The sequence below is a fragment of the Bolinopsis microptera genome, unplaced genomic scaffold (assembly GCF_026151205.1).
Source record: "Bolinopsis microptera isolate Bmic1 unplaced genomic scaffold, MBARI_Bmic_1.0 sca17, whole genome shotgun sequence".
Lineage (NCBI taxonomy): Eukaryota > Metazoa > Ctenophora > Tentaculata > Lobata > Bolinopsidae > Bolinopsis > Bolinopsis microptera.
This window is the reverse complement of record NW_026971789.1, coordinates 41960-55147: the sequence shown is the minus strand read 5'-3', so window position 1 is coordinate 55147 and position 13188 is coordinate 41960. Positions and strand designations below refer to the sequence as shown.

Below are 13188 nucleotides of genomic sequence, written 5' to 3'. Positions count from 1 at the left end.
CGAATTTCACAGATTACCTGAAAGTTTCGTAAAATTTTGTCGATTACAGTGGGTGTGGCATGCCACTCTTTTTCATTATTTTCAAGATAAAATAAGAACGCTTTGAGCTAGGAATTCAAATTTTCTTGATTTCTTTCATTGGATAATTGCAACTAAACCTTTTGTCGAAGTTTTAGGTTAAATGTTTGAAATTTTGCTGATATGAGTTGTGACCATTTAAAAATCTGGCGAGAACGTCATATCCTCTCAATCAGGGAATCTCATTGGAAGCTAGTCGCTTACGTGCAACAATAACCTATTGTTGGTAGAGCCTAATTAGGCTTATTGAATAAGCCTGACTAGGCTCTACCAAGCAATAGCATGTTAAAGTGATTAATATCATCTACGTAAATAACAGGGCTAATAATACCAGAAATAAGGTGAAACCACAATCGTCAGCAATTTGTGTTAGTACTTCGGGTGCAGTCAAATGACTGGATGAGCTTCTAAGCAGTCTGAACCGATCAGGCAGTGCATGTGAGCTGGACAAGCCAATGATGAAGTAATAAGATCACGTCCCCGGCAGATTTTCAAATGGTCATAGCTCAGCCAAATTTCAAACATCCAACTTTATATTTTGGCACAAGCATCAAGGAAAAAAGTTTAAAAGCGTTCTTATGTTATGCTGAAAATAGTGAAAAAGAGGGTGTGGCATGCCACATTCACTGTAATAGGAAATTTAAGTTTGACCCATGTCCGTAATCCCTGAAATTTGTGTGCAAATTCTGAAACGAATTACGCGAATTATTTTAAGGGTTGGGTGCGGGCAGTTACTACCGTGATTTACGTACACACGTACACATAACAAAAGTTATGATAAAATACCACGTACAGGAACAAATTTGATCACACTGTACGTTGTTTAGGTACGTTGCTTCTGTCTACACAAAACACAAGATTTCATGTCGGAATTCTTTTTGATCTGGATGCTGAAGTGGGTACAAAATCAATACAATGATATCATTATATTAAGGGCAGATGGGGTCATGAAGTGCTACAAAGAAAAAGTATGGAGTTATGCTAACTTTCTTGGGAAAAAGCAATATCGCTATTTAGTGAGTATAATTCAGTTAACTTTTGATTTTTGGATATAAGGCGGAAGACTACCGGTACTAGCACATATATATTCGATTTTAACGAATTGAAGTATACTATAATATGGCCTCCTTTCAAGGTACTCAAACCAGCAATTTTGCCTTTTCTCCTGAAAACTAAGATATCACGAACTTAGCCCAATTAGTTAAACCCTCACAAATTACTTTTCTTCGTTAACAAGGTGTGCTGGTTCCGGTTATTTTACAACTTTCCGAAAGTATAATATATGGCCTCCTATAAAGTAAGCTAAATCGGGTACTTAAAGCTGGAAATTTTGCCTTTTAAAAAGAAAACTAAGATATCACGAACCAAAAACCATTCCCAATGATGAACTTCGAAGTTACTATAACTTATATATAATGACCTAGTATTATACTCAAATCCTTAAACCATTTAAAAATATCAATTATAAGCTGGAACAAAATATTACTAAGATACTGTATTACTCCTCCATGCTTGGAGGGGGGGGGGGGGGGGGGCATGTGGTTTTTGTCTCATAACTCAGTCATTTTTGTCCAATCTAGATGAAAATTCATATACAAGTTCAGGGGACCACCAGCTACAAGTTCAGCACCTAAAATCTGGGTTTTGAGCATGTTAAGGTGATTTGGAATAATTCGGACTAAAAATGGGCGTGGCTGTCCCACGGGTGACCGGAGTCCAAAACCCCTTCAAAAGTTCGGTCAGAGGCCCTAGTTTGTTGGTCAATTGCCATCTCAAATTTCACAACAAAATCATGGTGAACCCCCCCCCCACCCCCCTTCAGATATTTTTATTTTCCCTGACTGAAAACTCCTTGGACATGTATATATTTGCAGCCTCCGTTATTCAACTAAGAACAGTATTTTCGTATGTACTGGAATGGTATTGTCGCAACCTGAAGGATGATATAGAAAAATAATGGTTGCAGAGTTGATAAAATCATTACAAGCTGGAGAAAGTTAAATTAAAGTAAGACCACTTAAGTAGCAGCTTGGGTAATTTCCTCCACCTTTTGAGTTGGGATTATTGCACCGCAGCTCTATTTTAAAATATTGACTCAATTACACGCTAAGCTTCTTGGCTCTTGCCATCTAATCCGAGGTCTGACAAAACAAGAACGTGACAGAATAAGTTGACCACATGGACTGGACGACGTAGAACGTAACTAATGCCACATTTTCATCGATCAGAGAATCCTGTTAAATTTCTGGCTAGAAAAATGGTGAAATCGTACCATGCTACCGATGATAATCATAAAACATTTGCGCGCGAAATTCTGATGAAAATAAACGCGCACAGCGCGCGCCACTCTACTCACATACGAAGACAAAATCCGCTAGTTGTGAATGATATGTGGAAGCTGACAGCCAAACGAAAAGTTGAGAGAACTGCTGTTTTATTTGTTAAATAAGATTAAAAAAGGAAAAATATTATTAGCGTGTACCCTTTTAAACTTTGGTTGGGAGGAAATTATTTGCAAGCTAATTACAAAGTAGGCCATGAGTTAAAGATAATGAATGATATGAATTGAATAAGTATGAACTTACAAGTTGTTTGCAATATCAGGAATATGGATTATGGGGACACTGGACAACAATTAACTCTATGTAAATTTTGAAGGTTACTATGATCAGTTGAAATATCAAAAAAGTCGAGACTTATAAGTCAGTAATAAGGAATAAAGATGGGTTTGTTTGCTATTTATTACCAGTGTAAGACTTCAACCGAGGTACTTTCTTCTTTGAGTTCAGCAGAATTAACCATACCTAAAATTAGAAGATTCTGTTAAAAGTGAGTAATGGGAATAACTTGTTAACCAAGAGTAAATCAGGTTGGGATTATGGCATACAATTAATTGATGAATTATACGGTAAATTTCAATGATATTTTTGATGCTCTCCCGGAAAAATAAGGGTAAAGGAGTTATTTCAATCTTTTTGAGTCAATTATGAGCTATTCTATCGAATAAATTGGGGAGAAGCAAACTTTATTTAAAAATAACAGCAAAATGTTATTCAATACACAATATCAAGAATACTTGAACTGCAATTCATAAAATATGCATTTTGACTTACTATTCGCACCTTAACCCTTAGTTAATAATAATTACAATAATTATATTATTATTGGTGAATCCAGTGACTGAGCCAGGCACGGATTCTGGGCCAATGTGAAAATTCGGTGAATCTGTCTAATGTAAACGCTATGAATAACGGGCCAGGCAAAACGTACACAAGATTTATGGAATTGTGCAATGTAAAATTATAAATAATTTGATCATAATCACAGAGAGCTGGGCACGGATTGTAGAGAGAACACCGTACAATTTAATTTAGCGCAATCTTGGGCCTTTTTTAATACTTAATAGCAGTAATCTTCAAAAATGGCGTAAAGACCGCCTCATTATAAACTAAATACATAAAAGCTGACCCATATCCACAAAGTTGGCAAACCCACCAGATATCTGGGAGGAAATTTGGGAAGAATGAGGAAATTTTTGGCATCTATGAGAGGAAATTTCTTGGTTAGCGACTGACAATTGCAGTCCGCAAAGAGCAGTTCAATCATTGGGTATCGAGAGGAAATTTTTCCTCTCTAAATGACTTAAAATTCGTGCCATCTTTAATTTTAATTTGTCCAATGTTTTGAATCCAAAATATTACCGAGTGTCTAATCAACTACTTTGAACCTTCTCTATAATTGATATCCTATTGGTCTATCATATAATCCAGTTAAAGATTTTCCGGATGCTGCGCCCCCTGCCCCCTTAAAATATTACTAATAACCAAGTGTCTAATCAACTGTTTTGAACCTTCTGTATTGATATCCTATTGGTTTAGCATATATTGCAAATGCAGTTAAAAATTTTCAGGGGCTGCGCCCCCTGCCCCCTTAAAATATTACTTATAACCACTTGTGTCTAATCAACTGTTTTGAACCTTCTGTATTACTATTGATATCCTATTGGTTTAGCATATAATCCAGTTAAAATTTTCCGGGGGCTGCGCCCCCGAGCCCCGGCCGCAGTAGCCTCGCCCACCCCTTATAAAAATCCTGCACACGCCCCTGTTGGGAAAGTAACTTAGCCGCTGCGAGCGAAGCGAGCAGGCCACAGCGAGCGAAGCAAGCGGGCCACAGAAGGGTCTGAAAATGGGTTTGGGAGGAAATTTTTAAATATGTGGATATGGGTACAAGCATATCATATAATAGGATTTCAAATACGATTAAAAACTGTAGAGAAAAGGCATCAACAGTGTTTAAAGTTTCGACTGAATTAAACCGTTATCAACTAGAAGGTTATCAACTAAAACTTTAATAAAACTTGAACTTAGAATTAAACCTTGATATATATAATAACTTAGACAAGGCGTTATATATTATTAAAAACTTCTAGAAGTAGAAAATATTTCTTCTGATCAACCATTGAATAGTGAATGCTATCATACAGATAAGTTAAAAACGCTGGAAAACGAAAAAACCATTTAATCAGATCGAAGAATAAACTGTAAATTCTGTGAAACATGTCTGTGTATTTCATATCGTATTTTATGCACAGTTGGGACAATTATAAATAGAAGGCAAGTTAAATTATCTAATGCGGTTTAAAAACATTTTGATGTTTCAAAGTGCCAATAAAAACCAGAGCTACTTGATTTTCATGAGAGATATTTTCAATTTTCTTACCTTCAATACCTAGGCAAACCAAAAAGCGTGGTTAATTAACAATTAACTAATCCTAATAATATGCAAATTCTCACCATATCAGATACTTTAATATATTATAGATATTAAAATGGAAGTGCGAATTAGAAGGATTGTGGCTTGATTGTATTGACACGTGACAGAAATTAGAAGGGCTCATCCGTTAACGCTGTAAGTGTCACAACTCACATGGCAAATCAAACTCGCGCCAGCTGTCCAAGATCCCAACAATACCCACATCCATTCAAGATATAACATCAATTACCAATCAATTACCAATTCAAGATCAATTACCAATTCAAGATCAATTACCAAAACATGAGTCAACTTTATATTAGGTGTTACAACCTAAAGCTAAGTTGAAGCATCCAAATTCCAGAAATCGAAGAGTTAAATGTTGTTATACCCATCTAGAACATCATAACATCACGGTCCAAATCCAAATCTGACAGTGTACTTAGACCCCCACTGTAGCGGTCCCTAGAGTTAGAGCTCTGAAATGGAGGTAATTTTAACGAACATTTAATATAAACGGTTATTAGTGATGGTTATCAAGTCACCGAAAGCAACACTTTCATTAAACAAAACATATATTATATTTAATTTTAAAACAAATGCAACAGATTACAGATTTACGAGTTCGAGCCTGTCAAAAGCTTATTTGATTTTCGAAAATAATCCTATAATTTTCTCAGACTTCTATAGATAATAAATTGCTGCATCTTATCTGACAAAAATGAGGCAAAACGGATTTAAAATGACAAAGTTATCAAGCATTTTTATTTTTGTGTATCTCGTCAACAAAATTGACAGGGTGATTATGTGACAGGGACACCATAATTGGGCTCCCTTGTAATTTTCACGACACTTCGTGAATCATGGTATCTTCAACACTTGTCCAAAAGCAAAGCAACCCTAAGATAAGCCCACAAATGTGTTGCGGAGCACACGAGTAAAGTCTCACGAATCACTCAGGACACAGGATCGTATGCTATTATGCTATACATTTTTCTCGGTTTTTTGAATTGTGTATTCATATTTTGAGTAAACATTGTCTGGTCCCCGATCGTTTCTAATAAGTTCTGATAAAAAGCCAGTAAAACCGACTGGCCCTGGGGGCGGGGCCCCTAACAGAGTTATATTCGTTATTAATGGGCCACCTTCAGCAATAAACCATGAACTCACATTGAAGTTGAACTAATCTTACATATTGAATTGGTTCGTGACCCAGGAATAAAGCAAAGGTCGCCGGTCGGTGTTATCAATCTGCTTTTAAGGTGTTCTTAATGACATTATTTTTGGACGCCCGCCAAACACGAACTTCGTCAAGCAGTCTTCCTCCTTCATTTTAATGATTATACAGGAAGCTGTTCATGTACAGGGTGGGCCAAAAGTCAGTACCCATACGTTGGCCTTTATAGCTCAGTCACTGAGTGCCCAATTTAAATACTTCTTTCTGGTATGACTTAGTACCGCCACTGGTTCGAGGAATTTGTCAACTCGAAAAATATTCGCGTTCATTTTTTTCAAATGGAGGTTCATTTTCACGTTTATTTGATAGTTTGGATAGTCGGATCAAGCTAAATGTTATTGAATTGTGTTTGGCCATTCGAATTACGTTTGTCCTGAAAGAATTAGAACTGTAGCTTCTCAGATGACCGAGATATGAAGCATAACGAGTTTATTCATTACGTGTGATCAGGTGATTGGTTTACCTAATCACGTGATAAGGTGCCCCCGTTAACTACCCCGTTAAACATTATGGGAATTGTTAAGGGTGTCCAATTAAGGTTTCGTGTCACGGTGTCACATAATCACCCAGTCAATATTGTTAACGAGATAGATACAGAAAATGCTTGATAACTTCGTCATTTCTAATCCGTTTTGCCTCATGTTTTCAGATCATATGCAACATTTGATAATCTACCGTCTCTGAAAAAATTAGGCGTTCAGCATGTTCAGAGAAAACAATATAGGTGTTTTAATATTGAATGGGCGTGGTCTAAAATATTCGAATTTTCAAATTTTGACGACGGAATCCTCGAACCAGTAAGTACAGTATGCCATCTGCAAAGCAACAGCTCTCAAATATAAAACACGTCGGAGCTATTAAGGCCAACGTATGGGTACTGACTTTTGGCCCACCCTGTATTATGCCACTCTCCCACATTCAGAAAGACGGCAGATAATCTGAGAGGAAATTTTAGATTTTGGAGGAAATTTGACCTTTTTTAAGACAATGTTTAGGGGAGAAACATTGATCACTCTCTCATTCAATTGGTGGTAGTTTGCAATAGTAGCTCACGTGACGTCACTACGTCAAAATATTAAGTTCGTTAAAATTTCCTACCAAAAGTAAGCATGACAAAATACGTTGCAATAACCAAAGTTACTAAAGTAAACGACCAGTTTTAATTGGTCCGGTATTTTAAACGACCCGAAACTTACAATACCGGAAAGAGTTGGTCGGGGATTTGATATGATTAGAATAAAATTGGCCTTTGAATGCCCTTAATTAACAAGATATTTAAATGGCTTACTGCCTTGATAGGTTGGAGTGTAGACTGTAATTAAACACTAACTTGTAAACTTAAGTTTGTTTAAATACCATTCCTTGACACAATTCTAATATGAGTATTGAGTACCCATATTGAGACATCTCGTGAGGTGCCAACAAATAACAATTACATTTGAATTCTATTAAGCTATTAGAATATTCCATGAATTGGATAATATTATGTAATTAAAATTAAATTATTGACAGAAATGTGTACTTTACAATTTCATTTCTGATGTACCAACTGTCGCGGTTTATTTTGACAGGGTGATAAATTAAATTGATAATTGATAATCCTACAATAATTATAATACTAGGCAGTTATGAATTATCCGAAAAATAAAATAGACCGGAACTAGATTGGTCCGGATATTACCAGGTCTTGAGTTGAAATGAAATAGAAAAGAATCAAATTTTACTCAGCTGAGCACGATTGAGACCTAATTAATAATTTGTTTAATTCAAGCTAAGTTTTCCACAATAAAAGACAATACTAATTTGCATTTCTTACCAACAGAAGTTCGTTCTGTCGACTCTGAATGTTCTGTAGTTGTACGAGTTGTTTCTGAAGGAGCTGCTGGTTCTGGGCTAGGAGCTGTAGTTGCCTAACTTGAGTGTTTTGATCCTGAGAATAAAAGATTTCCGGTGAGTTTTGTAATGATTACCGTTCAGGTTAACTAAATCAAAATTATCACAAGGAGAACTCTGAACTATCCCAGTCAAAGCTTTAAACAAGGTTTATAAAATTACAAATAAGAATAACCTGGAGCATTGTGGTAGTACCACGTTGGTTCCCCCCATTGTTGCTATTATTGTTGTTACCATTATTGTTATTATTGTTGTTTCTAACTTGGCTCTGTTGGCGACCACCTCTAAATGATTTGCCCTGAAAGTAAGATTAATGTAAGGACTCTATAAAAAGTTTTTCTTCCTGATAATATGAACTACTTACTTGTACTTGTACTTGATTAGGTCTCCTCAATCATTCGAGTGGCCTGCACCAATGAACTCCCGTTTGTGACGTATCATCTCCCTCCAAAGTTTTCGGTCACTAGCCATCTCGCTCGCTCCTTCTAGGTCTATGTCAGTGTTTCCTGTAAACGCTGCAGCATCTTCCAGCAAACATTTCATCCAGTTCTTTCTTGGACGGCCCCTAGATCTTCTCCCATGCGCAGGGGTCCAGTTAAGCAGGTACTTAGGAAGCCTAGTGTCTGGCATTCTGGTGACATGGCCAAACCAACGCAGGCGGTTTGCTCCTATGAACGTCTCTACTGGATTTATCTTTGCACGCTCCAGCACTTCAGTGTTTCTAACCCGATCGAGCCATCTTATCCTAAGTATTCTCCTCAAGCAACGCTGATGGAACACCTCAAAGCGATGTAGCTGCTTTTTGGTTGTGTTCCAAACCTCACTACCATATAACAATATTGTCAAAACCGCTGCCTTATAAATCCTGATCTTTGTATAAGACTGGATGTTGCGGTTTTTCCATATATTACTCAGTTGATTGAAGGCTCCGGAAGCTTTCTGAATCCTAGCTGACAGCTCACGGTCGATAGTACCGTCGCTGGAAATAATTGTACCTAAGTACGTAAAGTCACTAACTTGCTGCACTGGCGTGTCTTCAACAGTGATGTTCACTGTGGCTTCTTTCGTGTATGGCCGTTGAGAGGTTGCTTTACCAATGACCATAGCCTCAGTCTTTTTACCATTGATTCTGAGACCTCCCTGGGCACCATACATACACAAAAGGTCAGTTGTTTCTTGAAGACCTTCCTCGCTGTTATCCAGTACAGCCATGTCATCTGCATAGTCTGTATCTAACACAGTGATATCATCAACAAGCGGACTGATAGATCTTTGAAGAACCGCTCCGTGGGACACCACTTTGTTGCTTTCTGTTCTCTCAGCAGCCACATTGAGGCAGACATTAAAAAGTGGGGGACCCTGAATGTCTCCTTGGCCACTGCCTGAACTTACTTCAAACCATTCTGATAGTTCACCATTGTGTCTAACAGCACTGACAGTTCCATTAAAGAATGATAATATGAACACCCTCGATTAATCTGCAACCTTTTACGATTTTCACAACTAAAGATATTCAACAAACAAGAAAGGTGGTTAAAAGTGGTAAAGTGGCCTTAAGACACGTGAAAAAGTTTGAAAAAGTTGGTCAGCCATAAAGGGCACCTAATGGGACTCAAAAACGTCAAAAATCAGACGGATCTGTCTGTACTGAAACAAGTTAAAACAAGTTAATGACTTACTCTACTTCTGAAGCTTTTGCCTCTGGTGCTGTTATTATAATTTCTCTGTTGATTATTTATGTTTGTGTCGTTGTTGTTGTTGTTGTTGTTGTTACGTTTGAAATTGTTCCCACCACGATTGTTGTTTAGCCTGAGCAGAAAATAACTTAAATTGCAAATAAAGTGAAAACTTTTTTGTTTCTAAGAGCTATCATGCATAAATAGCTTTCATAAATTTTTTTCAAAAAAGATATACTATAATATACTTTATTATACAAAATAGTATTATAACTGAAATACACTAATTTATTTTCGACACATTGGCAGAAGGAAGTGTTACCTCTTCACTGGAGAAGTGTTGCTGTAATTGGAAGTGGATCTGTTGACTCCTCTACCTCTACCACCACGACCTGAATAGATTCATCTGATTTAAGTTAGCTGTTAGGAAGATGTTGAACATCACTTCGTGATTATTTATTTATCTTTAAAAAGCTTAAAAGCAAACTGCAGAGATAATGGTTCTGTATGTATTTCCCTTATGTGAACCCAATGTGTTCCCAATGTGTTCAACAGTTCATTAAAATTTCTGAGGTGCTATAATATGTTGTATTTACTAGATCTGACATAATCGGCCTTTAAGAAAGTTCCAGTATTTACCTCCACGTGACCTGATACCTCTTCCCCTGGTATAACTGTTATTCTTGACATAGCTGTTTGATCCATCAGCAGTGTTATCTTTCAGACCAGAGTTAGGCTTTCCTCTGCCACGGCTGGCACCTAGCAGTATACTGTGTGATTAGTGCACCTGTATAAGGAGATGTTCAGCTGCAGGCTGAATATTGGGAAAATACTACAGCAGATCGTTACGAGGAGCAACAAGGGAAGGAGCTTATTAAGTTGGTAACCAAATGCTGAAGAAGTAGACTTAGCACAAATAAGATTCATGTATATCAAACTCTTGAAGGTATCGAAAAAACCAACCTCGACCCCTTCCGGTTCCTCGTCCTCGTCCTCTCTTGAGACTCTTGTCAACTTTGATTATGTCATCTGGAGATGACCAAATAAATACAGAGAAGGTATCAAATATTTAATTAATAGCATTGGAATTTAACTTAATTCACGATGTCATCCACAATTTAAATTTTAAAAATGCATTTAATCAGTGACAACAGAAAACAGAAACTTACCAAGAGCCATGTTTATTCTGTCGTTTCCACCCATTGTTGGGATCTAACACCCTATAACAAGGTGACGTAGTCAGATAATTGATCACATTAATTAGGCAGCAAATTCATGACAGTCGAATTCTGTATTCAGCATAGCAATAATGTAAACTTTGCAAAATAAGTTGAATAATGAAATGAGACATAAAACAAAAAGATCTCAAACAAAACTGGAGACTTGAAGACGGATCTATACTATAAATTAAGAGGCCATACAAACTCGCCTTGAGTCATTAAAAACGTTGTTTATACATGATTAACAGATTTCGAAATGTCATAGATTAATGGCCAGGTAGCGCAGTTGGTTAAAACGCCATCTTTGCAAATCGTGCGGTTGCAAGTTCGAATCCCACTGTCTGCCTGGTCGTGGGGTGAGTGTCATTGACGTTAAGCTAAGGATCCTGAGTGGTCTATGCAGCCCACTGGTATACTCAGCCGAATACTCGAGAAATCGGGTGTGAGGGTTAAATGAGGAGCTGCACATGGCAGCAAAGTCTCGGGTGAAGAAAGTATGGTACACACTACTGGCCAAATAAATCTTTTGGCTTCCTGAAATTGGCTGGTTGCACTTGTGTAACAACAAATAAGTGTCTTGATAAAAAATGACTGGACCATTGTTAGCCCTAAGCGTTTTGATCCCTCATTCCTGCCCCTATCAAGATTCCTGAGAAAGTGCGATAAGACTGGATTTTGGGCATTTGAAAGTTCGATTGTCACGTGTCAATCAGGATCGATTTCAACCGATTCCTCTCTAGAAAGGCAGTAAGTCCATTTTTCCTCAGATAAAGTCAACACAGAAAATACAACATTTGAACTATATTTTTGATCATATGCATATCTTTGCATACTATAATTATGTGGGCCTCCTGTGCATTGCAAGTACAGGGTGGGCCAAAAGTCAGTACCCATACGTTGGCCTTAATAGATCAGTCACTGAGTGCCCAATTGAAATAATTCTTTCTGTTATAACTTACTACCACCACTGGTTCGAGGAATTTGTCAAATCGAAAAATATTCGTGTTCATTTTTTAAAATTAAGGTTCATTTTCGCATTTATTTGATAGTTTGGATAGTCGGATCAAGCCAAATTTTATTGAAATGTGTTTGGCAATTCGAATTACGTTTGTCCTAAAAAAATGAGAGATGTAGCTTCTCAGATCACCGAGATACGAAGCATAACGAGTTTATTCATTACATGTTATCAGGTGATTGATTACCTAATCACGTGATAAGGTGACCCCGTTATCCAGCCCGTTAAACATTGTGGGAATCGTTAAGGCTGCCAAATTAAGATGTCGTGTCACATAATCACCCAGTCAATTTTGTTAACGAGATACACAAAATGCATGATAACTTCGACATTTCAAATCCGTTTCACATAATTTTTTCAGATCAGATGCAACATTAAATAATCTACCGTCTCTGAAAAAATTAGGCGTCCAGCATGTTCAGAAAGAACAATAATTGCAATATAGGTGTTTCAATATTGAATGGGCGTGGTTTAAAATATTCGAATTATCAAATTTTGGGGACGGAATCCTCGAATAAGCAGAGGCAGCCCGTGGGAAGTGGCTGGCAGTTTTGTTGGGTGTCCAATCGACGGACTGGGGAGGGGTTACCTGAGGACCCCAGGCTATTATGTTCCGAATAAAAATTCGGCGGAATGACAGGCTGAGCGCCGCCCAGTAAGGGAGGGGAGGGGGTAGGGGGACTTGGGGCTGGCCCAAGCTCCCTCCAAACTACCGATTGCATTACACACAGGGCCTCATGAATGTAATGTGTCACACTTCACAGGCGACAGCAAACAATAACAACAACTTATAATCTGGGTGAAACAAGACACCACAAGTCTAGGTAAACTATAGGTAAAAATATAATATTAATCATAAGCTAAAATGTACTAATCTTTGTATTCTAAATGGGGAAAAGAAGAAACATTGTCAGTCAGTCGAGAAAATTGTCAGTCAGGCTATACGGGTATATGGCCCCCAGAATATAGGTCGTTTTTTGAGCACTTAGAAACAGGTGTTAAAACTACTTCTAAGCATGTTTAGGGCTGTAAATATGTACATAATAACCCTTTAAATGTTTCTTGGGTAGTTGAAAATAATTATTAGGTTTTTAAGTGTACTTTTTTTTCACCTGTAAAAATACCATTTTTTAACAGGGCCCCCAGAATATAGGTCCAAACATCTGTTCCTAAGTTGTTCTAAAATTGTCACAGACAGTTATATGCAGTCAGAATATGTTGCTGAGACTGTATTGATGATGCCAATGGCTCCAGATACTAAATTGAAATGGTTTAGAGTATACTTAATAGCAAAAAATCAAAAACTACGGCCCC

At 37.3% G+C, this 13188-nt stretch overlaps 1 protein-coding gene across 1 annotated transcript; it reads right to left on the bottom strand.

Annotated features, from left to right (window-relative positions):
* Positions 1–4408: 4408 nt before the first annotated feature.
* Positions 4409–10871, bottom strand: LOC134825698 (uncharacterized protein DDB_G0287625-like). The gene is made up of 8 exons (XM_063837903.1): positions 10809–10871; positions 10603–10668; positions 10279–10398; positions 9962–10031; positions 9643–9772; positions 8139–8261; positions 7887–8000; positions 4409–5312 (listed from the first exon to the last, which is right to left on the bottom strand). The coding sequence occupies exons 1-8, from the start codon at positions 10840–10842 to the stop codon at positions 5229–5231; spliced, it is 741 nt and encodes a 246-aa protein (XP_063693973.1). The 5' UTR covers positions 10843–10871; the 3' UTR covers positions 4409–5228.
* Positions 10872–13188: the final 2317 nt, after the last annotated feature.

Excerpts from the sequence above, each read along its gene's own strand:
- LOC134825698 (XM_063837903.1), bottom strand. The coding sequence starts at position 10,842 with ATGGGTGGAAACGACAGAATAAACATGGCTCTTG. Across the intron at positions 10,669-10,808 it reads CAGAATAAACATGGCTCTTG|ATGACATAATCAAAGTTGAC; the intron begins GTAAGTTTCTGT and ends GGTCATCTCCAG. Across the intron at positions 10,032-10,278 it reads AGGTATCAGGTCACGTGGAG|GTCGTGGTGGTAGAGGTAGA; the intron begins GTAAATACTGGA and ends GAATCTATTCAG.